Source organism: Procambarus clarkii, chromosome 80, assembly GCF_040958095.1.
Source record: "Procambarus clarkii isolate CNS0578487 chromosome 80, FALCON_Pclarkii_2.0, whole genome shotgun sequence".
In the NCBI taxonomy this organism is placed as follows: domain Eukaryota; kingdom Metazoa; phylum Arthropoda; class Malacostraca; order Decapoda; family Cambaridae; genus Procambarus; species Procambarus clarkii.
This window is the reverse complement of record NC_091229.1, coordinates 24,093,016-24,116,453: the sequence shown is the minus strand read 5'-3', so window position 1 is coordinate 24,116,453 and position 23,438 is coordinate 24,093,016. Positions and strand designations below refer to the sequence as shown.

General features: G+C 44.3%; 1 protein-coding gene across 2 annotated transcripts in view; it reads left to right on the top strand.

Annotated features, from left to right (window-relative positions):
- LOC123746178 (uncharacterized) overlaps nucleotides 1-11,356 on the top strand; it is a 110,408-nt gene extending 99,052 nt beyond the window's left edge. For both annotated transcript variants that reach the window (XM_045727503.2, XM_069315037.1), the window contains 3 exons: nucleotides 3,307-3,502; nucleotides 6,913-7,045; nucleotides 11,041-11,356. In XM_045727503.2, the coding sequence (XP_045583459.2) occupies nucleotides 3,307-3,502; nucleotides 6,913-7,011 (295 nt within the window). In that variant the 3' untranslated portion in view covers nucleotides 7,012-7,045; nucleotides 11,041-11,356. The remainder of the gene's footprint in view (nucleotides 1-3,306; nucleotides 3,503-6,912; nucleotides 7,046-11,040) is intronic.
- Nucleotides 11,357-23,438: the final 12,082 nt, after the last annotated feature.

The following is a 23,438-nucleotide window of genomic DNA, read 5'->3' as shown; positions in this document are numbered from 1 at the left end:
TTTAATCTCCCATTTAGGACTATGTGTCCGGCCTCCTGCTCCCTCCATCTAGTGTCATTACTAACATGCATTCACTTCAGTTCAACTCTAAATAGACATTTATTAGACCATTCTTTCAGTTTGTCCAGATCATCTTGTAGCCTCTTGCTATCATCCTCTCTTAATCCTCCTCATAATTTTAGACTCATCAGCAAACATTGAAAAGAATTAGTCTATTCATATATATATATATATATATATATATATATATGTCGTATCTAGTAGCCAGAACGCACTTCTCAGCCTACTATGCAAGGCCCGATTTGCCTAATAAGCCAAGTTTTACTGAATTAATATATTTTCGCAAATTTTTTTCTTATGAAATGATAAAGCTACCCATTTCATTATGTATGAGGTCAATTTTTTTTATTGGAGTTAAAATTAACGTAGATATATGACCGAACCTAACCAACCCTACCTAACCTAACCTAACCTATCTTTATAGGTTAGGTTAGGTTAGGTACCCGAAAAAGTTAGGTTAGGTTAGCTTAGGTAGTTGAAAAAACATTAATTCATGAAAACTTGGCTTATTAGGCAAATCGGGCCTTGCATAGTAGGCTGAGAAGTGCGTTCTGGCTACTAGGTACGACATATATATATATATATATATATATATATATATATATATATATATATATATATATATATATATATATATATATATATATATATATAGAAGGGGTACCACCTCTGGTGCAAGTGTAGGGACCTATAGCCTCGGAGAAGAAAATAAAGAGTACTCAGAGAAAACCTTGTGGATCCTCACTGAGCAATTTGATATTTTCTTCTCCTACCACCCCTATTCTTTTGGTATGTGTGTATATTTATCTAACTTTATTTGAAAATGTCATTACACAAAAAAAGTTACAATATTGATTACATGCAGAGTACAAGGCTGATTGTCACAAGTTTAACAGCTCCTCCAGCTCCTCAGATGGCGGGCAGGAACCATGGATGCAGTGGCAATTTCCTCTCTGGATTGCCACACTAAGAAGGTCTAAGAATATATATATATATATATATATATATATATATATATATATATATATATATATATATATATATATATATATTTCTATATATATATATATATATATATATATATATATATATATATATATATATATATATATATATATATATATCTATATATATATATATATATATATATGAAGCAGGAAACTGAGCTGTGTGGAATTGGATTCTGCTAGTGACATCTCGCCACTGAGAATTTACCCATCACAGTAACTTGCGATTGATAATTTATGAAGATTAAGCCACCACAGGAGGTGGCTCGTGGGTGGTAGTTTTTTGGAGTGAATGTGGTCATTGGTCGTGTAACATCTTGAAGTGTTTCTAGGCCTGGGGGAGTAACTCGCTGTCTTCTGTTGCTTAGGTTCTCCATTGTCCGCTGGAGCACCTCTCCCGTGACTCCTGCCAGCTTCTACAGCTTTTGCACTAGTTCCCTTTTCTTTTTTGTCGCCTGGTCATAGATTTCTATTTAACCCGTAAGGCAATATTTACTATCAATAATTCTAAGCTGGTGATGTGCTACGTAGTTCCTTCTCTCTAGATGTTCCACTATATTTATTTCACAATCTTCTCCATCATTTTGAATGGTATGCAAGGTAGGGTCACTGGCCTGTAGTTCAGTGCCTCCTGTCTGTTTCCCTTCTTATATATCAGGACTACACTAGCTGTCTGCCAACATTTTGGTAGTTCAGCTGGTACCAGTGACCTATTAGTGGAGAGCGCCAAGCAAAGTGCTTCTGCTCCCTCTTTTAGTATCCATGGGTGAGATTCCATCTGGCCTAATATTCTCACGTCCAGTTCCAGAAAATGCTTCCTTACCTCACCATCTGAAATCTCAAATTCCTTCAGTGATTCTTGATTTGATGCCTCCCTATCTTAGTTCAGAACTTTCTCCTTTCTCAGTTGTAAAAACCTCTGGAATCTCTTGTTGAGTTCCTCATACACTTCTTTGTCATTGTCAGTGTGTCTGTCTTCAACTGTTCTCAGTTTCATTGTCTGTTCCTTCACTTTTATGTCTCCTGATGTGTCTGCGAAGTAATCTGGGTTTGGTCTTTGCTTTATTTAATTTTGACGTTTTCATACTTTTTTATTTTTTCCTTTTGAACCTGTACAGAGTTATCTACTACTTTCTGACAATTCTGGGTGATGTAGTTCATCATGTCATTTTTTCTGAGTTCTGTTATGCATGGTATTTTTATTTGGAATTTTCTCATTTTGTAAATTCTCCTTCGATATGCCTACCTTTTGTTTTCTGATCCGTTCTTAGAGTAAGGTATTCCTACCTCCACCAGATACTCAAACATCAACACATCAATACACTATTATCACTCATTCCAACGGAAGCTTCGAAATTGGTTTCCCTTATGACTGACTCGTTCAGAGTCAAGTCTAGCTGGGTCATCATTACCGCTCTTTCTTGTGGGGTCCCCTGACATGTTGGATAAACAAACATTCTTGTTGCCAGCTCCAATAGTTCAGCTCTCCCTGTTTCTGTGACCCCTATTCAATTCTTTGTTCTTTAAGTCGGGCTTTCTATAGTTGAAGTCTTCCATTATTTATAGTAGGAATCCATTCCTACAGGTGACAGTGGCTGCCCCTGTCTGGGTTTCATATCATATATTTATGTTTTATATATTATTAATACTACTATCTTTAATCCTCCCATTGTCATGGGGCCTGTTATGTTATTTGGTCTCTGAATCCTTCGTAACCCGGGATATTCATATCCTCGAATCTCCAGTCCTTTCTTATCAGCAGGACCACTTCACCTCCTTCTCCGTCTCACCTCCTTACCTCTCTTTCCATATTACATTTTAGTTCGTGGGAAATGCAGCATTTGTTGTGACACCTGACATTTTCGTTTTAGTGACTGCTATTACATCTGGGTTATTACATCCACTTGAACCAGGCACGGCGGTCTCTATATAAAAGTGGAGAGTTTAAGCATGTCAGTTAAATAAGCCATTTAAAGAATCTCGTATGTCCAAGTGGTCCAGGGTTCCGTACTCGCACAAGACTCTACGTTTGGGCACGTTTTCGTACATCTGATGCCTCTGTTCACTTAGCAGTAAATAGGTACCTGTGAGTTAGGCATCTGTTGTGGGTTGAATCTTGAGGATGATTCTAAAGCTGGTCATGGTGGACCTGAATTAGGTAATCAGGCTTCCTTACAACGGCAGTTCTTACCCCAAATAAAAAAAATAATGAAAAATCCTTTCCTGCCTTCATCTGTAGGCCGCAGCGACGACGCCCATCGATGCCAGACAAGACTCTGGCCCTTGGCTGCTCCCTCGACAATTTCTCAGTGGGCACCTCCCGCCTCTCCAACTTCAGCTCCGCCTTCAGAAGGGACGCTCAGCCCCCGCCCTACTCCGCCCTGCAGAGGGCTGGTAAGATCGTCGTCCAGGAGTATGCCAAGTCTGGTGCTAAGGTGCGGCTCTTATCGTGCGTAATAATTATGAAAATAAGGGGAAAAGTTCTTTTTTATCTTGGTATTTGTCTTATTTATCTTGGTTTACAGCCTCCTCTCGAATGTTTTGTTGTGTGTGCTCCTCGTGTGAGTTGCCTCATAGTTATCTGCTGACTACTTGATTCAACAAGTGTCAGGCTCATATCAGACCATTGCTTTGCTGAGGATATTTTAAAGAAGCATAAATTCCTTAATAACGTTAACAGCAAACAATCAAACATTCAATTCAAATGTACAAAAAAAGTCAAACGCCATTTAATTGTGAAAATATTGAAAATTCCGACAATTCCTTAAGCACACATACAGAAATATATATAGTTTTGGGGACAAAATACAAGATTATCAGCACTTTGACCTAAACCATTTTAACATAATTTAATTTCAGCAACTGTGACCAAGCAAATCTGTTCCAATGCCATTAATGCTTCCACCAAACTGTGACTGATGGCATCACACAGTATATGACAGACAGCATACCAACAACAACAAAATAAAACAATTATAACAATAATAATAAAAATAGTAATAATAATAATAATAATAATAATAATAATAATAATAATAATAATAATAAGGAGAAGAAGAAGAAGAAGAAGAAGAAGATGAAGAATGAGAAAATCAACTGGGCCTCTGAGATGCCTCAAGTCCGTGACGAAGAGAACCCCAGCCAGTCACGCTAACTACTGGACCACCCTGACTTGTCAAAAATATCAGACAACCGGATTTATTGTAATTGTCGTGATTAAAGGATTAACTTACCCGAAACTCAGTGCTCAATTCTACCCGTGAACTGGGCCTCGATGGTGCACGCCCTTGCCTCCATGTCAACGTGACTCGATGGTGCACGCCCTTGCCTCCATGTCAACGTGAGAACTAAAGACAACACCTTCACCACAAAAGTTTATACTAAACTCTCCAACATTGGAATGTGTATGACTAGTCACTCTGAAGCCCCAGACAGATATAAGATGGGTGATGAGTTCTCTATATAATAGAGAAGCCAACACCAGTGGCAGACGATATTTAGAAATGGTATAACAGAGAACAACAACAACCACAACATTTGTCCGTTTCGCACCCTGAGCATTCTCCCTGTAACGTTAGACGGAACCAGCCCCAAGTGTCTGGGCTTCAGCCTTGGACAGTCAGACAAACAGACAGACAGAAAGACAGACATACTAGCAGACAGACACACAGACAGACAGACAGACAGGCAGACAGACAGACATACAGACAGACAGAGACAGACAACCATACAAACAGGCACAAGTAGGCAGAAGTGGAAGGGAAGGTATTCCACTGGACAAGGGAGTACCTAAGTAACATAAGACAGCGAGTCACTGTGAGGGGTGAGGTCTTAGAGTGGCGGGGCGTCACCAGTGGGTCAGTCCTTGGACCAATACTGTTTCTGATATATGTAAATGATCTCCCAGAAGTAATATACTCGTTCCTCTTAATGTTTCCTGATGATGCAAAAATTATGAGCAGGATTAAGGCCGAGGAAGATAGTAGGAGACTACAAGATGACCTGAACAAACTGAAGGAATGGTCCAACAAATGGCTACTAAAGTTCAACCCAAGTAAATGTAAGGTAATGAAACTAGGAGGCCAGACACAGGATACAGAATGGGAGATGAAGTACTTCATGAAACGGACAGAGAGACAGATCTAGGAGTTGATATCACGCCAAACCAGTCTCCTGAAGCCCACATCAAAGGAATAACATCAGCGGCGTATGCAAGGCTTGATAATATCAGAACTGCCTTCAGAAACCTGTGCAAGGAATCATTCAGAACCTTGTATACCACTGTAGGACCAATCCTGGAGTATGCGGCCCCATCCTGGAGCCCGTACCTTGTCAAACATAAGACGAAGCTGGAAAAAGTTCAGAGATATGCTACTAGGCTAGTCTCAGAACTAAGAGGCATGAGTTACGCGGAACGACTGCGTGAACTGTACCTCACGTCGCTGGAAGACAGGAGAGCTCGGGGAGACATGATCACCACATACAAAATTATCAGTGTTTGACACGGTAGACAAGGATGGATTATTTAACACGGGTGGTACACGCACAAGGGGACACGGGTGGAAGCTGAGTACCCAAATGAGCCACAGAGACGTTAGAAAGAACTTCTTCAGTGTCAGAGTAGTTAGTAAATGGAATGCATAATCTGTGATGTGGTGGAGGCTGACTCCATACACAGTTTGAAATGTAGATATGATAGAGCCCAGTAGGCTCAGTAACCTGTACACCAGTAGATTGACGGCTGAGAAGCGAGACCAAAGAGGCGAAGCTCGGCCCCCAAAGCATAACTAGGTGGGTACAGAGAGACAAACATATAAACAGACATTCTCTGTGAGAGATACAGAGAAGGGTACCCAGCTGCACTCATGTCCCTTCCCCCTCTTTTTCACCACTTTTCCCCTCTTCTCCCCTATCCCCCCTCCTCAATTTCCCGTTGTTCCTCCGCCGTCCCTCCTCTCGTCCTCCCTCTCTTCCCCCGCATTTTCCTTCCCCCCACTTCCCCCATCATCACCCCATCTCTTCCTTTCCCCCATTCGCTCCCCTCTGATTAGTTTTCCACTTCGTCCCTCCCCTCTTCCTCCCCTTCGTCTCACCCTTCTCCCATTTTCTTCCCTCTCCCCTTTTCCACTTCCCCTTTGCTTTCTCCCTCTTCCCCTTCTCTCAGAAAATATATTATTATGAAGGACTAAGCACTCTATGGAAGCACACCAAATATCTCACAGCTGAGTCCATGAGCATCGCATGGGGAGGGGGGGGGGGATCCCTATAGGGGTGGATCTCCATAGGGGCTAATACTTCTTACAGCATTTCACTTATGTTATGCCCGACCAGCCTATGTCCGTCCCATACCTCGGGCTATTCCCACTACAAAGTTAGACAGATAGACAGATATACTCTTTTGGACATATAGATTAAGAGTACATTAGTCCTGAACTATTTTCCGTACTAAATTAAAGTTACTGGTTGGTCAGCCAGTTATTGTTGTTGTCCTAATAACCCCATCTTCCCCCGACGTGTTGACAGGCCTTAGGCCCAACTCCAAACCCGGGCCAGGATTCGTCAAGCTTTTACGAAACTTGTACATCATTCCTCAATTATTGCTGCTTTGATTACAACTACTGAACGTTGTACCAGCTTGGAAACGTCACGATCTAATATTATTTCTTTTCTAAACCCCTAGTAGTGCTCTGGAGCTCATGAAATATTTAATAAGTGTTAACAAAAGTGCTATACTTGAGGAAAGATGTATATGTTTCGTAAGGGGTTGCATAAATGCTTGAAGAATAATGGACCGGTTCCGTGTACAAGAGTGTCCGCCCCAACTACCTGTTGCTTGTCCCCGCAGGTGTCGACGAAAGTGGTGACGAAGGTGAAGCCCTTCACCTTTGAAGCCTCAGGCAGGAAGCGGCACAGCTGCACCGTCCACCACCACTTCCACCACTAGCCCTGTCTGCCTCCACACCTGTCCCAAGGCACCGGTGAGTCTCCTAGTTCCACCACTACCCCTGTCTACCTCCACACCTGTCCCTAGGCACCAGTGAGTTTCTTAGTTCCACCACTAGCCCTGTCTGCCTCCACACCTGTCCCTAGGCACCAGTGAGTCTCCTAGTTCCACCACTAGCCCTGTCTGCCTTCACACCTGTACCTAGGCACCAGTGAGTCTCCTAGTTCCACCACTAGCCCTGTCTGCCTTCACACCTGTACTCACCCTAGGCACCGGTGAGTCTCCTAGTATGTATCCAGTCTCTTGTTGGGTCCGAAAGCCTCCACCAGAAGCAACAGCACTTGGCCCACTTCTCACACATGTGACAAGCATACATTAAGGCTCTAGCAGCTTAAAGGTTAACGTAGCACAGTGTGTCCGGGCCTCAACCAAACCCCCATCTCCCATCCCCCACCCCCCACTAACCTATCCATACGCGTGTCCGTAGGCCGAATAAAACGTGAGTTGTTGACGCACCAGTAAGGAAGCCTTGGTATCCCTAGGGTTCTCGGGGAGTCTAACTCAACATTTTTGTCCCAAAGTCAAAGTTTGTCCTCCAAGTCATGCTCTGGGCACTCTCTTCCTCCTCCTGGGTACCCTGACCCAGTTGTAAAGTTTCGGATTTGCCACCATGCAGTTCAGGGTTCGATTCTCTGAGGGACTATGTGGATTAAATATTTATAGCAATGTTTGAGTTGTTAACTATGTATCTAACGTGGACCTGGGGATGGAATCGACCTGGGGATGGGATCGACCTGGGGATGGGATCTACCTCGGGATGGGATCTACCTGGGGATGGGATCGACTTGAGGATAGGATCGACCTGGGATGGGATCGACCTGGGGATGGGATCGACCTGGGGATGGGATCGACCTGGGGATGGGATCGACCTGGGGATGGAATCGACCTGGGGATGGGATCGACCTGGGGATGGGATCGACCTGGGGATGGGATTGACCTGGGGATGGGACACTATTGGGTACAGTCATGGTGCTCTGGGAAGGATCAGCATATATAGAGAGTGGGTGAATAGAGACTGTCTATAAAGGCAATATTGAGCGTATATGGAGTTATAGACCCAACTCAAATATCTGAAAATAAAAAGCTGGAGACATTTTGACCCGGATCAAGTAGTGTGACGGACCGAAACGTCGTCACTTCCCTCCTTTCCAAATATGTGGCTTAATGGGTGTCTAATGTTCAACAATGTTATTGTGGCTTGCTATCTGCATTTGGAGCTGGTAGTGAATGCCATTATACGTTTGGATGAGTTATCATTGAGGATGCAGAACGTGGTTGATGGCGCACTGAGCATCAGGGTTGGATTGATGTAGCGTTACATCAGAGCTGTGTAGCGTTCCCTGCACAGGTGAACACTATAACAGGTGAACACTATAACAGGTGAACACTATAACAGGTGAACACTGCAACAGGTGAACACTATAACAGGCACGTGCACTTGAGGCGAGGTAAGTAACAGGCACGTGCACTTGAGGCGAGGTAAGTAACAGGCATGTGCACTTGAGGCGAGGTAAGTAACAGGCATGTGCACTTGAGGCGAGGTAAGTAACAGGCATGTGCACTTGAGGCGAGGTAAGTAACAGGCATGTGCACTTCAGGCGAGGTAAGTAACAGGCACGTGCACTTCAGGCGAGGTAAGTAACAGGCACGGGCACTTGAGGCGAGGTAAGTAACAGGCATGTGCACTTCAGGCGAGGTAAGTAACAGGCATGTGCACTTGAGGCGAGGTAAGTAACAGGCATGTGCACTTGAGGCGAGGTAAGTAACAGGCATGTGCACTTCAGGCGAGGTAAGTAACAGGCACGGGCACTTCAGGCGAGGTAAGTAACAGGCACGGGCACTTCAGGCGAGGTAAGTAACAGGCATGTGCACTTCAGGCGAGGCAAGTAACAGGCATGTGCACTTCAGGTGAGGTAAGTAACAGGCATGTGCACTTCAGGCGAGGTAAGTAACAGGCATGTGCACTTCAGGCGAGGTAAGTAACAGGCACGGGCACTTGAGGCGAGGTAAGTAACAGGCACGGGCACTTGAGGCGAGGTAAGTAACAGGCACGGGCACTTGAGGCGAGGTAAGTAACAGGCACGGGCACTTGAGGTGAGGTAAGTAACAGGCACGGGCACTTGAGGTGAGGTAAGTAACAGGCACGGGCACTTGAGGCGATATAAGTAACAGGCACGTGCACTTGAGGTGAGGTAAGTAACAGGCACGGGCACTTGAGGTGAGGTAAGTAACAGGCACGGGCACTTGAGGCGAGGTAAGTAACAGGCACGGGCACTTGAGGTGAGGTAAGTAACAGGCACGGGCACTTGAGGTGAGGTAAGTAACAGGCACGGGCACTTGAGGCGATGTAAGTAACAGGCACGTGCACTTGAGGTGAGGTAAGTAACAGGCACGGGCACTTGAGGTGAGGTAAGTAACAGGCACGGGCACTTGAGGCGAGGTAAGTAACAGGCACGGGCACTTGAGGTGAGGTAAGTAACAGGCACGGGCACTTGAGGCGAGGTAAGTAACAGGCACGGGCACTTGAGGCGAGGTAAGTAACAGGCACGGGCACTTCAGGCGAGGTAAGTAACAGGCACGTGCACTTGAGGCGAGGTAAGTAACAGGCACGTGCACTTCAGGCGAGGTAAGTAACAGGCACGTGCACTTGAGGCGAGGTAAGTAACAGGCATGTGCACTTCAGGCGAGGTAAGTAACAGGCACGTGCACTTCAGGCGAGGTAAGTAACAGGCACGTGCACTTGAGGCGAGGTAAGTAACAGGCACGTGCACTTCAGGCGAGGTAAGTAACAGGCACGTGCACTTCAGGCGAGGTAAGTAACAGGCACGTGCACTTGAGGCGAGGTAAGTAACAGGCACGTGCACTTGAGGCGAGGTAAGTAACAGGCACGTGCACTTGAGGCGAGGTAAGTAACAGGCACGGGCACTTGAGGCGAGGTAAGTAACAGGCACGGGCACTTGAGGCGAGGTAAGTAACAGGCACGGGCACTTGAGGCGAGGTAAGTAACAGGCACGGGCACTTGAGGCGAGGTAAGTAACAGGCACGGGCACTTGAGGCGAGGTAAGTAACAGGCACGGGCACTTGAGGCGAGGTAAGTAACAGGCACGGGCACTTGAGGCGAGGTAAGTAACAGGCACGGGCACTTGAGGCGAGGTAAGTAACAGGCACGGGCACTTGAGGCGAGGTAAGTAACAGGCACGGGCACTTCAGGCGAGGTAAGTAACAGGCACGGGCACTTGAGGCGAGGTAAGTAACAGGCACGGGCACTTGAGGCGAGGTAAGTAACAGGCACGGGCACTTCAGGCGAGGTAAGTAACAGGCACGTGCACTTGAGGCGAGGTAAGTAACAGGCACGGGCACTTGAGGCGAGGTAAGTAACAGGCACGGGCACTTGAGGCGAGGTAAGTAACAGGCACGGGCACTTCAGGCGAGGTAAGTAACAGGCACGGGCACTTCAGGCGAGGTAAGTAACAGGCACGTGCACTTGAGGCGAGGTAAGTAACAGGCACGGGCACTTGAGGCGAGGTAAGTAACAGGCACGGGCACTTGAGGCGAGGTAAGTAACAGGCACGGGCACTTCAGGCGAGGTAAGTAACAGGCACGGGCACTTGAGGCGAGGTAAGTAACAGGCACGGGCACTTGAGGCGAGGTAAGTAACAGGCACGGGCACTTCAGGCGAGGTCGTTGTGATGGGAAAGAAAATATCAATTAAGAATTTCAACAAAAGATCTGAGAAAGTTTGCTTCCTGTGAACTAGTGACATTTAAACAAAAAAATCTAAAAGAAATAAATGTTAAAGGTTACTGAAATGCTTGAAATTGTTGAGATTATTTGTCAAGCTTGAAATTAATTGAATGAATTGAAAACTCTAAATAATTGGAATAAACTGAAAAGCTTAATGTTATTAGGATTACTTGATTTTGTTATATATTTCAGATGATAATTATACCCTAATGGTGATCATTCCAGGCAGGAGATGGAGGCACTTGGGTTGCAAGATGGAGGCACTTGTGTTCCAAGATAGAGGCACTTGTGTTGCAAGATGGAGGCACTTGTGTTCCAAGATGGAGTCACTTGTGTTGTAACATGGAGATGGAGGCACTTGTGTTGCAAGAGAGCAATGAGAGACATGCAACATATTTCACGACTGATGTGCTACAGTGGATACCATTCCACTAACGACTCCGTTCTATGTTGAGAAATGTTCAAAGAAACCTGTAGATTAGAACTCATTTATTTATACATGTCACTGGTTCGCATTTCCAGCAATTCTTGTAATAAAATGTTGATATAAATATTCTTATGATTATAGACTATTGAAATGCCTCAGGAAAACTAACTTTTTACTCCTCTCAGTTTCGTTGCAATGTTGAATGTTTAGATGAATATGACGATGGTAAAGAAAGGTGGAGTATTAGAGGAGGATCAGATGATTAAAAATGTATCAGTTGATTTAACATCTTCTGAGATGCTGATCCTTTAGTGATCCTATAGTGATCCTACAGTGATCCTATAGGAATCCTTTAGTGATCCTATAGTGATCCTATAGTGATCCTATAGGAATCCTATAGGAATCCTATAGTGATCCTATAGTGATCCTATAGTGATCCTATAGTGATCATATAGGAGTCCAATAGGGATCCTATAGTGATCCTATAGTGATCCTATAGTGATCCTATAGGAATTCTATATGGATCCTATAGGGATCCTATATAGGATGAGCATCGTGATCGTCCCGCTCCCTCAGTTACAGGTTACTTGGCCTGGTATGTTAAGTGTTACAGGGCTTGGATGTTAATTGTCGCCGCCAGACACGGTTAATTTATTGGGGAGGAGGAGGTTCTTTTTGCCAGCCCGTCCTGCTAAGGTTTCCCAACGTCTAAAAACTGTTGTTCTAAAGTGCCCTTATGCTAACCTACCACAGGATCCAAAACAGAAAACGGGATCCTGCAATATGCTGCTCCAGCCTAGTTAAATGCCTAGTTAAAAGCCTAGTTAAATGCAAAACAAGGTTAGAGAAGATTCAGAAGCATGCTGATGTAACACGGGGAGGGTGTTCTCGAATTATCTTTCCTACCTTTTTCCTACCTTTTTCCCCCTCTACCCGTATTCTTACTTTTTATTCTCTACCAAGGGACTCCAAAACTTTTACTAAAGCCGACTCCACGCCACGTGGTCCTAAGACGATTGACCGACTTAGGATTCTACAACCCGTATGACGTGACCTAGGCTTTGAGCAAAACCCTAGAGTCGCCTCCGCCGCCACCACCAGACCAGTAACACTGAGCAATGATCGAGGTCTGGATCGATCATGCTAATTAATCAACCTTGGGGCTTGATCCCCACTAGTAACATATGACCTTGGAACTTGAGTGTGGAATTATTTAAAAAAAATCAACGGTAAAGATGACTTCCGATTTGGTGTTAGAATCGGCACCCAATTCAACTCTGCCTCGTAGGGACCACGTGACCAGGACAAATTCACATACATATAACAAACACATGGAAATAATGAAAATGCAGATTATTAACTAATTAATTTATTCAAAAGAAAAACTAAAACAAAATCTAAAGGTGAGCACTCCCTATCAATCTAACACTCCCTACTTGGCAATGAATTGACTATCCCCATAAATAACAATAGCAACTATACCTCTATGTTGACAGCTCAGATGTTGGGGCTGGTCTTGGGGGAGAGGTGAGATGGGTTGATCTCGATCACACACTAATCTCTCCTCGTCTGGTCTTCCCCAGACTAGAGCATTGTATCCTTCCGCATAGTCTAAGTTTTACCAAGTTACTAGCAAGGCTTAAGTTTAACAATTAACCTCTGTTGCACTGAATTGATCCAGATTGGTTGAAATATTTTACTGAAGTTAAATTACACAAGCCTCTTAAGGGAGAGCTATTCCCGATCCCCAAAATGGTTATTTGAACTTTGAGAATTAGTGGACATGTCAACCCTGATGACCTATGACCGCCAGGTCACTCTGCCTTACAACTTAGATCTGGTTCGTGACGTCACTGATGGTGACTTAACTCAATAATTAGAATACTCTTGATATTGTACCCAGTAATATTATATAATACCATTTTAATACAAAATGAATAAAGGCTAATTTCTCTAAATAAGTGAATACTATAGAATGGTTCATTATACAAAACTATGAACAAAGATGTCCGCCATTTTGTGACTCAGACTTGCTAATCCCCAGAGGAATGCGCGTTGAGAGGTCAGGTCCTTACCCGACTTCTGGAACCTTCTGGATAATTCTTACAACAGCCTAGTTTGTTACAACCCCCCCCCCCCACCGCACAAGCACTTAGTACACCTTGTTAATTTGTTAAAAATAACGAGGTTTAGTATCCAAACCCACAATTCAACTCATGCCACAAACAAAAGCTAACCTAACTAAGAAAATTTGACAAATATTTGAGTGTCCAACATCATCAACATGTTTAAATTCATAAATGTCTCGGCTGTCAACTGACAGTAATCCTCCAACATCAGGAAACATACATCCTATCCTTACTGACAGCTAAATAACATGTCCCTACTCTAACATCAAAGACTAGCTATTAAAATCTCTTGGCTCTTCACTAGCCAAGTTCATATGTCCTCTAGAGCCGGCCACATCGTGCTCAAACATAAACATTAAAGTTATATCTTCAGACTGAACTTTCAGTCATCCGGGAGCGTACTACAGAACTATCAGGTTCACCTCCGTGTACTGACCACTCCCCATCAATGTCAACCTTGACATGCTAAGGAACACACATAACGTTTATTACAAGTATCTAATAATATAAACAAAAATTCTACTATACTATATCACAGGTTTCAGCTGACTGTACAGCCAAGTGTTCTCACTCGCTAGAAGTGTCAATGTTTATATTGGTCCGCCTCTCCTGTGTTCAAACATTCTGAAAAAGTAGCACACAACATAATTTTCCATAACCGTTTGTTCTGGGCTTAAACAATTACACAGGGGCTTCGATTTTAATCAATGACCAATACATAGAGTAAAATTTTCATATATTATACCACAATTATTTTAAATCTGTTTTTCAACATTTAAAAAGTATTGTGATTCTAACTCTGTTTTTCAACATTTAAATAAAAGTGTCCAGATGTTCTTTATACAAATGTTCAGAGCCAACTTTGTTGTTTGTATCAATTGTTCATATTGAGTAATCGAGAAAAAAAAATCGATGCTGCTGGGTGCTGAATGTAGTCGCTGATGATGACGGTGTCGATCTTGCTTCTTCCCATGTGTAGACATCAATACCTGGTCCTCTTGTGCTCCCATCCGGTAGTCTTGAATGACGACAGAGTGTAGTAGAGCGGAGTGCCAAGTGACAGCTGTAGAATACTGTTACTTCGGCCATTGATCTTGCTCTCGACAGTCCACACGCCTTCATATCAATCACAGTTCACACGGCAGTCTTGATGTTAACTTGACGTCGCAGATGACCACAGCAGAGCAGGACTGGATGTACCAACAGTGTCTCGTAGCAGGAGTGGTGTCAGAAGGTCGTAGAGGCGGGTTGCTTGTTTGCAGTACAGGTGAATATCGTCTTCCATCATTGCTCACGACATCTCGGGCGTTTCTTGATGTCACCAGGTTACTAGGCCGTAAACACCAACTGTGTATACCCTCGTACCGCCGACTTTAGGCCAAAGGAGGCAATTTTGCGACCTTCTGTTGGCGAGTCCGGGTACTCTGTAGGGAGACCGTGCCTTCCACCTGTGACCGCCTTAGTTCCGCTTTCTTGTTACTTCAGATGACGTAATCATTAATCTTCCGGCGAAACTCTTGAGTACTGCTACGTGCTTTCCATTTCTTGACCTCTCCTCCAACACTGCTGGAATGGCTGCAGTCTTGATGATGCAGCAGGTGGGTACTGGTGATCTCGAGACAGCTACCCCGGCGTTGTATGGCACCTCCGGTGACTGCTGTAATGTGGACAGCTCGCTGGCCCTGACAACCTCGTTAGTGACGTGAGGCGTCGGCCGGGTGACTCTTGGATAGTCCCTCATCCCCAAAGTAACTGATGTATGGGTTACCGGGTCTGGTGGGGGAGGGCTTTGTGTAACGTGGCTCCCCCTCGGTCTTTACAGACAAGGGTTCACGTGTGGCTGGAACAACTGGGTCGGTGTACCAATCAGACCTGGGAACAGACACAACACAGCGGAAGCATAGATATACTCTGGGTTTGGTGGGGGTGGAACCTCAGAGCACGGTAAAAGCTGCTACCTGAGTCAAGTATAGAGATAGTTCACCTCATTGCCTTTACAGGAAAATCTAATGAATCCTAAATTATACTAACCAGGAAGTTACTTTACTGTACAGCGCGAGATCTCGTCACCATAGGGTGGCGAGACTGCACCTGACTACTGATGAGCGATAACAGAGGGTCATCCTCATCCTCTGACTCGTCGGTGAGGCCCTGAGTCAGCACTGCTGAGTCAGGAACTAGACCCGCTGAAGGCTGTTCTAATTCCTCTCTAGCATGATAATGTTTCAATTTATTTACATGAATTGTCCTTTCCACCTGGTCCTCGAATACTCCTTTTATAACAAGATTAACCGGCCCCGACCTTTTAATTACTCTATATGGTCCTCTCCACCTCGGAGCTAGTTTCCTGCTCTGATTGGCGGGCGCAGCCTCATTCACTCTCAATACGAGGCTTCCTTCCTTCAACTCAAGGGGGCGCACTTTCTTGTCATAAAAATGAGCATACCGAGTCCGTGCCTTCTTGGACGCTTCAGCTGCAATATTCCATGCATTTCTCATTTTTCCAAGGACCTCTGAAGGATAGTCCTCCCCGTATGCAACATTATGTCTGTTAAGCAGACCTGAGGGGAAATTGCATGAATTACCAGTAAACAAATGAAGTGGTTGGGTGTTAATTGATTGGTGGATGGCAGTATTCAAGGCGAACTGAACATAGGGTAGGTGTTCATCCCAGGTGTTTCCGTCATGTTCAGCAAGGATTGCAAGCATATCCTTGACTGAACGATTAGTCCGTTCCGTCATTCCGTTTGCTTGTGGGTGGTAGGCAAAGCCGAAGTTGTCTCTAAAATCTTACAAACTTCTCTAAATATATTCCCATTGAATTCTTGACCCCGGTCAGAGACTAAAACTTTAGGAGGTCCGAATACAGTAACGAACCTACGCAAGAACGCATCTGCAACCGTACGAGAATCCTTCTGAGGTAATGCAAATAGTGTAGTGTACCTAGACAGATGGTCAACTAGCACCAACACGTATCTGTTACCTGAATGACTGTGATGTAAATCAACCAAATCGGCCCCCACACGATCTAAAGGCTCACGAATTTCAGGAAATTCCTGAAGTGGGGCTTATACCTTAAGGGTGCCTTTCCTCCTCTGGCAACGAGGGCACGACTTCACGAAATTGATTACTTCAGAAAGTAATCCTGGGAAATAAAATAGAGACTTTGCTTTCAAGTGGGTTTTAAAGACCCCCGGATGCCCAGCAATTTTAGAAGCATGCGCAAGCTTTAACGCTGATGACCGCAACGCGTCCGGAATAACTAGTTGAAATACTGCCCTATCATTCTGGCTATTAACATAATACAGGACGCCCTGTTTCATCTCAAAATCATGAATAGGTAAATTTTTTTTCGTTTTTGGGTATTTTCCTCCTTCTAAATACTCAATAATTTCTTTCCATCTAGGCTCACTCATCTGGTATTCTCTCATTTTATCTGATGGAATGGTTTCAATATTTTCATTAACTTGAACTGCCGCTATGTTTCTACTTAGCGTATCTGGCACAACATGTGCTGGACCAGGCTTGTACAAAATCTGGAATGAGTGGGCCGAAAGTTCGTGAGACCAGCGTGACATTCGTGGGCATTTTGGTCGCTTTTTAAATATGTGTCAACGCTCGATGGTCTGTGTAGATTACGAAGTGCCGCTGAAATAGGTAAGGCTCGAAATACCTAACTGATTCTACTACTGCCAGTGCCTCCCGATCCGTAGCTGAATAACGAACTTCAGGTCCTTTGACCTTCCTACTGAAATAGGCTACCGGATGGGGTAAATTATCCGCATCTCGCTGAATTAAGCACCCGCCTATAGCTATACCGCTGGCGTCAGTGTGCACTTCCCACTCTTCCTCAAAATCAGGAATAGCCAATACCGGTGTCGTGATTAGTTGGTCTTTCAGTTTGCGATAGGCCTCGTCATGCTCAGATTTCCATACAAACTTCGCATTTTTCTTTGTCAGATCAGTCAGGGGTGCTGAAATGCCAGCGAAACCTTCAATATGACGACGAAAATATCCGGCCGCCCCAAAAAACCTACGCACGTCCTTTGCTGTCCGTTAAAGATGACTTCCGATTTGGTGTTAGAATCGGCGCCCAATTCAACTCTGCCTCGTAGGGACCACATGACCAGGACAAATTCACATACATATAACAAACACATGGAAATAATGAAAATGCAGATTATTAACTAATTAATTTATTCAAAAGAAAAACTAAAACAAAATCTAAAGGTGAGCACTCCCTATCAATCTAACACTCCCTACTTGGCAATGAATTGACTATCCCCATAAATAACAATAGCAACTATACCTCTATGTTGACAGCTCAGATGTTGGGGCTGGTCTTGGGGGAGAGGTGAGATGGGTTGATCTCGATCACACACTAATCTCTCCTCGTCTGGTCTTCCCCAGACTAGAGCATTGTATCCTTCCGCATAGTCTAAGTTTTACCAAGTTACTAGCAAGGCTTAAGTTTAACAATTAACCTCTGTTGCACTGAATTGATCCAGATTGGTTGAAATATTTTACTGAAGTTAAATTACACAAGCCTCTTAAGGGAGAGCTATTCCCGATCCCCAAAATGGTTATTTGAACTTTGAGAATTAGTGGACATGTCAACTCTGATGACCTATGACCGCCAGGTCACTCCGCCTTACAACTTAGATCTGGTTCGTGACGTCACTGATGGTGACTTAACTCAATAATTAGAATACTCTTGATATTGTACCCAGTAATATTATACAATACCATTTTAATACAAAATGAATAAAGGCTAATTTCTCTAAATAAGTGAATACTATAGAATGGTTCATTATACAAAACTATGAACAAAGATGTCCGCCATTTTGTGACTCAGACTTGCTAATCCCCAGAGGAATGCGCGTTGAGAGGTCAGGTCCTTACCCGACTTCTGGAACCTTCTGGATAATTCTTACAACAGCCTAGTTTGTTACACTGATACCTCTGTCACTGCTGCACAATGACAGCCCCTTTCAAAGCTGCAGAAATTGCTGACCTGAAGAGCGTGCAGAGATCCTTTACTGCTAAAATCCATCCAGTAAAACATCTAAACTATTGGGACCGACTGAAGAGCCTAAATCTGTATTCTCTTGAGCACAGGTGGGAGAGATGCATAATAATTTACACGTGGAAAATAGTAGAGGGGCTGGTCCTAAACCTGCACACAGAAATAACATCACATGAGACCAGAAGGCATGGCAGGATGTGCAGAATAACCCAGTTGAAGAGCAGAGGTGCAACAGGAACTCTGAGAGAGAACTCTATCAACATCAGAGGCCTGAGACTGTTCAGCACCCTTCCACTACACATAAGGGGCATAAATGGCCGACCCCTCACAGTGTTCAAGAGGGAAGCACCTCCAAAGGATACCTGATCAACCAGGCTGTGAATCATACGTCAGGCTGCGAGCAGCCGCGTCCAACAGCCTGGTTAATCAGTCCAGCAATGAGGAGGCCTGGACGACGACCGGGCCGCGGGAACGCTAAGCTCCGGAAGCACCTCAAGGTAACCTCAAAGTAAGGAATGTCACCAGATTAGTCCTAGAACTGAGAGGTACGAGCTACGAGGAAAGGTTATGGGAGCTAAACCTCACGTCCCTGAAAGACAGAAGAGTAAGGGGAGACATGATAACCACCTAAAAAATTCTCAGGGGAATTGACATTGTGGACAAAGACAAACTATTTAGTAGGGTGGAACACGAACAAGAGGGGAGGGGGGGGGGCACAGGTGGAAACATAGTACCCAAATGAGCCACAGAGACATCACAAAGAATTTTTCTCACACAAAATCCTCAGGGGAATTGACAGGGTAGACAAGGATAAATTATTTAACACTTGTGGTACATGAACAAGGGGACACAGGTGGAAACTGAGTACCCAAATGAGCCACAGGGATCAGGGAGCCAAATTAACAGATGGAATGCATTAGGCAGTGATGTGGTGGAGGCTGACTCCATACACAGTTTCAAATGTAGATATGATAGAGCCCAGTAGGCTCAGGAATCTGTACACTAGTTGATTGACGGTTGAGAGGCGGGACCAAAGAGCCAAAGCTCAACTTCCGCAAGCACAACTAGGTGAGTACAAATAGGTGAGTATATATTTCATTATCTATCTTGCAAATACCACATTTACACGATTGGGAAGGAATTTCATGCCACATAAATATATATTTAATGCTATGATCAGCACGTTACAACTTTTTCTAGTTAAATTCAAGATGCCTCATCGCTTAATCTTCTACACATATTTCAACCTGTCCTCAGGGTGAACGTACCTTGGAGGTAATCACTTCCCACCCAGAGTCACAGATAACTTATCAAGAACTGGTAGTAATAATCCATCTAAATGGAAACTGGGTAAACAACACTAAATAGAACTATCACCAAATGCATTTCTTAAATATATATACACCAATGTTCATAATATAACACTGCAGGTGTCACTTCCTCACAGGACACTATAAAGCTTCTGCAGTCTTCTTTCCCAGCGAGTCCACTTCTATATTCTACCGTACACCACTCTAGGTTCCCTCTCTGAGTCTGTCTTCTATGGTGCTCACGCCGGCGAGTTCACCTTTCTCAGAAAATTGTGGGTCAGTCCTACACAGTATCTTCTCGGCGCCAAAACACCACTTCTACTCTCCAGCAACACGATGGCAGAGGTTTCCAGCAACACACTCGCAGGGGTCTCCAGCAACACACTGGCAGGGGTCTCCAGCAACACACTGGCAGGGGTCTCCAGCAACACACTGGCAGGGGTCTCCAGCAACACACTGGCAGGGGTCTCCAGCAACACACTGGCAGGGGTCTCCAACAACACACTGGCAGGGGTCTCCAGCAACACACTGGCAGGGGTCTCCAACAACACACTGGCAGGGGTCTCCAACAACACACTGGCAGGGGTCTCCAGCAACACACTGGCAGGGGTCTCCAGCAACACACTGGCAGAGGTTTCCAGCAACACGCTGGCAGGGGTCTCCAACAACACACTGGCAGGGGTCTCCAACAACACACTGGCAGGGGTCTCCAGCAACACACTGGCAGGGGTCTCCAACAACACACTGGCAGGGGTCTCCAACAACACACTGGCAGGGGTCTCCAGCAACACGCTGGCAGGGGTCTCCAGCAACACACTGGCAGGGGTCTCCAGCAACACACTGGCAGGGGTCTCCAGCAACACACTGGCAGGGGTCTCCAGCAACACACTGGCAGGGGTCTCCAGCAACACACTGGCAGGGGTCTCCAGCAACACACTGGCAGGGGTCTCCAGCAACACACTGGCAGGGGTCTCCAGCAACACACTGGCAGGGGTCTCCAGCAACACACTGGCAGGGGTCTCCAGCAACACACTGGCAGGGGTCTCCAGCAACACACTGGCAGGGGTCTCCAGCAACACACTGGCAGGGGTCTCCAGCAACACACTGGCAGGGGTCTCCAGCAACACACTGGCAGGGGTCTCCAGCAACACACTGGCAGGGGTCTCCAGCAACACACTGGCAGGGGTCTCCAGCAACACACTGGCAGGGGTCTCCAGCAACACACTGGCAGGGGTCTCCAGCAACACACTGGCAGGGGTCTCCAGCAACACACTGGCAGGGGTCTCCAGCAACACACTGCAACCCGTTCTCACACAAGACAGCACATATATGACTTAATGCTTAAAGTCAATATGTTGAATATGAATTAGTAAATATGTGATATATTCCCAGTTACTTTTTTTTCCAAGGCCCAAACTCTTCCTCACGTACCAACTTGCGTCTCACAGTACCCGTCCGTCAACCTAGATAGCAGAATAGTCGTGATTGGTTCAATTATAAGGAAAATTGTACTTTTCAGGTCCCACATGGGTTGTGAAATTTACCTACTATTGTCCATGCTCTTAGAATATTATAGATCAGCTACTTCCTATTGAAGGTTCGTAGTTTTGTTTTGAGAAATATTAGTTGTTCTTAGTAAATTATAATAAGCACTAAAAATTATTACATAGAATAACAGTCCTTCACCAATCAATATTATATACCATAGTTGGTGCTTTACAAATCTTTAAAGGATGTTTTATAGGAACGCTAACAGAAAACGATGGTTCATTGGAATGTCTATGGGGTAAACTACTCTAAACAGGATGGTATTGTGTCTACTATACCAACTACAGGATCGGTATATTGTCCACTACCACCTGTTAGGTGAGTAAGGGGTGCAATACCACCCACAGGATGGGTATGAGGGTCACATCCACCCAGAGGATGAGTATGGGGATCACATCCACCCACAGGAAGGGTATGGGGTCCAATACCACCCACAGGATGAGTATGGCGTCCACTACAACCCACAGGATGGGTATGGGGCTCCAACCACCCATAGAATGGGTATGGGGCTCCAACCACCCATAAAATGGGTATGGGGTCCAATAACACCCACTGGATGTGTATATGGCGTCCATTGCCGCGCGTCGAGCTCGAAAACCGCAGCATTCATCTCAGAACCATGCCTATTTCACGCAGATTCCTTAATAAACGTAAAAGTTTTATATGTCACAAGAAAGATAGAAATATAAGCTTCATTCTAAATACCTTACCATGGGCATATTTAAATTTAAACCGAAGATACGTGTACTTTTATAATAGCCGAGCTCCGACCCCGGACAGATCGATCGACCGAGCAACTCTCTCTCAGAACAATGTTTATTTCACGTGAATTCGTTAGTAAACATATATGTTTTATATGTCTCAAGAAAGACAGACATATAAGCTTCACTTTAAACACTTTACTATAGACATATTTAAATTTCTAATGAAGATACATGTATTTTAAAAATAATGGAGCTCCCACCCCGTACAGACTGAACGACAGAGCAACTCTCTCTCAGATCAATGTTTATTTCACGTAAATTCGTTAATAAACACAAATGTTTTATAAGTCTTAAGCAAGATAGAAATAAGAGCTTCATTTTAAATACATTACAATAGACATATTTATAGCTCAAGTGAAGATACATATGTTTTTATAGTAGCGCTCAGTAGCTTGTCGGGCATGGAGTGCAGACGCCTACGCACTTGCCGATATATTGTATAATTAACAAAGATACGCTAATAAAGCCTAAAATCTTATATGCCTCCAGAAAGACCGATATATGAACATTATTATAATTGCACCAAATGAAATATATCATATTCGAGAACAAAGATATATCAATTTTAAATTAAGTTTCGACTCTCTCTCGGGTGAGAGAGATGGGGCGACTCTCGCCCCATCTATTGGAGATTCTGTGCACTAAATACCCAAAGCTACTCAAACCCTCCTAGCATTATTTAAGTAATGAAGTAATATGGTATATTTACTCACTATAATGTGGGTGCTGAATGCAGAACATGAGAAAACATATATTTACTCCAAACTAATATAATTTCATTATGAAATAAGTAGCATCAAAGGAAGTCGATGGTCCAAGCAGCAATGTTGTGGAGCGACTTATCCAAGATATATCGTTGTTTGGAAAGTGTTTGTTGGCATATCCAGTTGTCGCACTTAGTTAGTTTAGTTCATTTATTATGCACCCCATACCCATCTTGTGGGCGGTAGTGGAAAGGGTTACAGAGGCACATAATGGGCTCAGGGACTGAACCCCACAATTCATTTAGCTAAGCAAGTTACAATCTTGATGAGCTAGTTACAAAATTCAATATAAGTCATCACATCAACAATGGGTTCGAGATCGACCTCAAGTACAGGTTCTAAATTAAGCAACTGACATATGTGGAGAGCTAGTGTCAAAATTTATATGTTTGTCCTGCACACCGCCCCCCATCCAGTGGGCAGCGGTGGATAGGTTACAATCACTTAGTTACTACCTACAGTTAGCAAACTGGGGATATTTGGCTAAAATTTCTGGTAGCAGATCATTTTGAATGAAATATTGACACATCGCTGGAACATTGGTTATAGAATTGTCTCTAAATTCACGTATCTTTTCGCACTCCATCACATAGTGACGGAGGGTGTGCGAATAATTTTGTTGACACAGTTTACATTTGGTCAGGTCTACATCAGC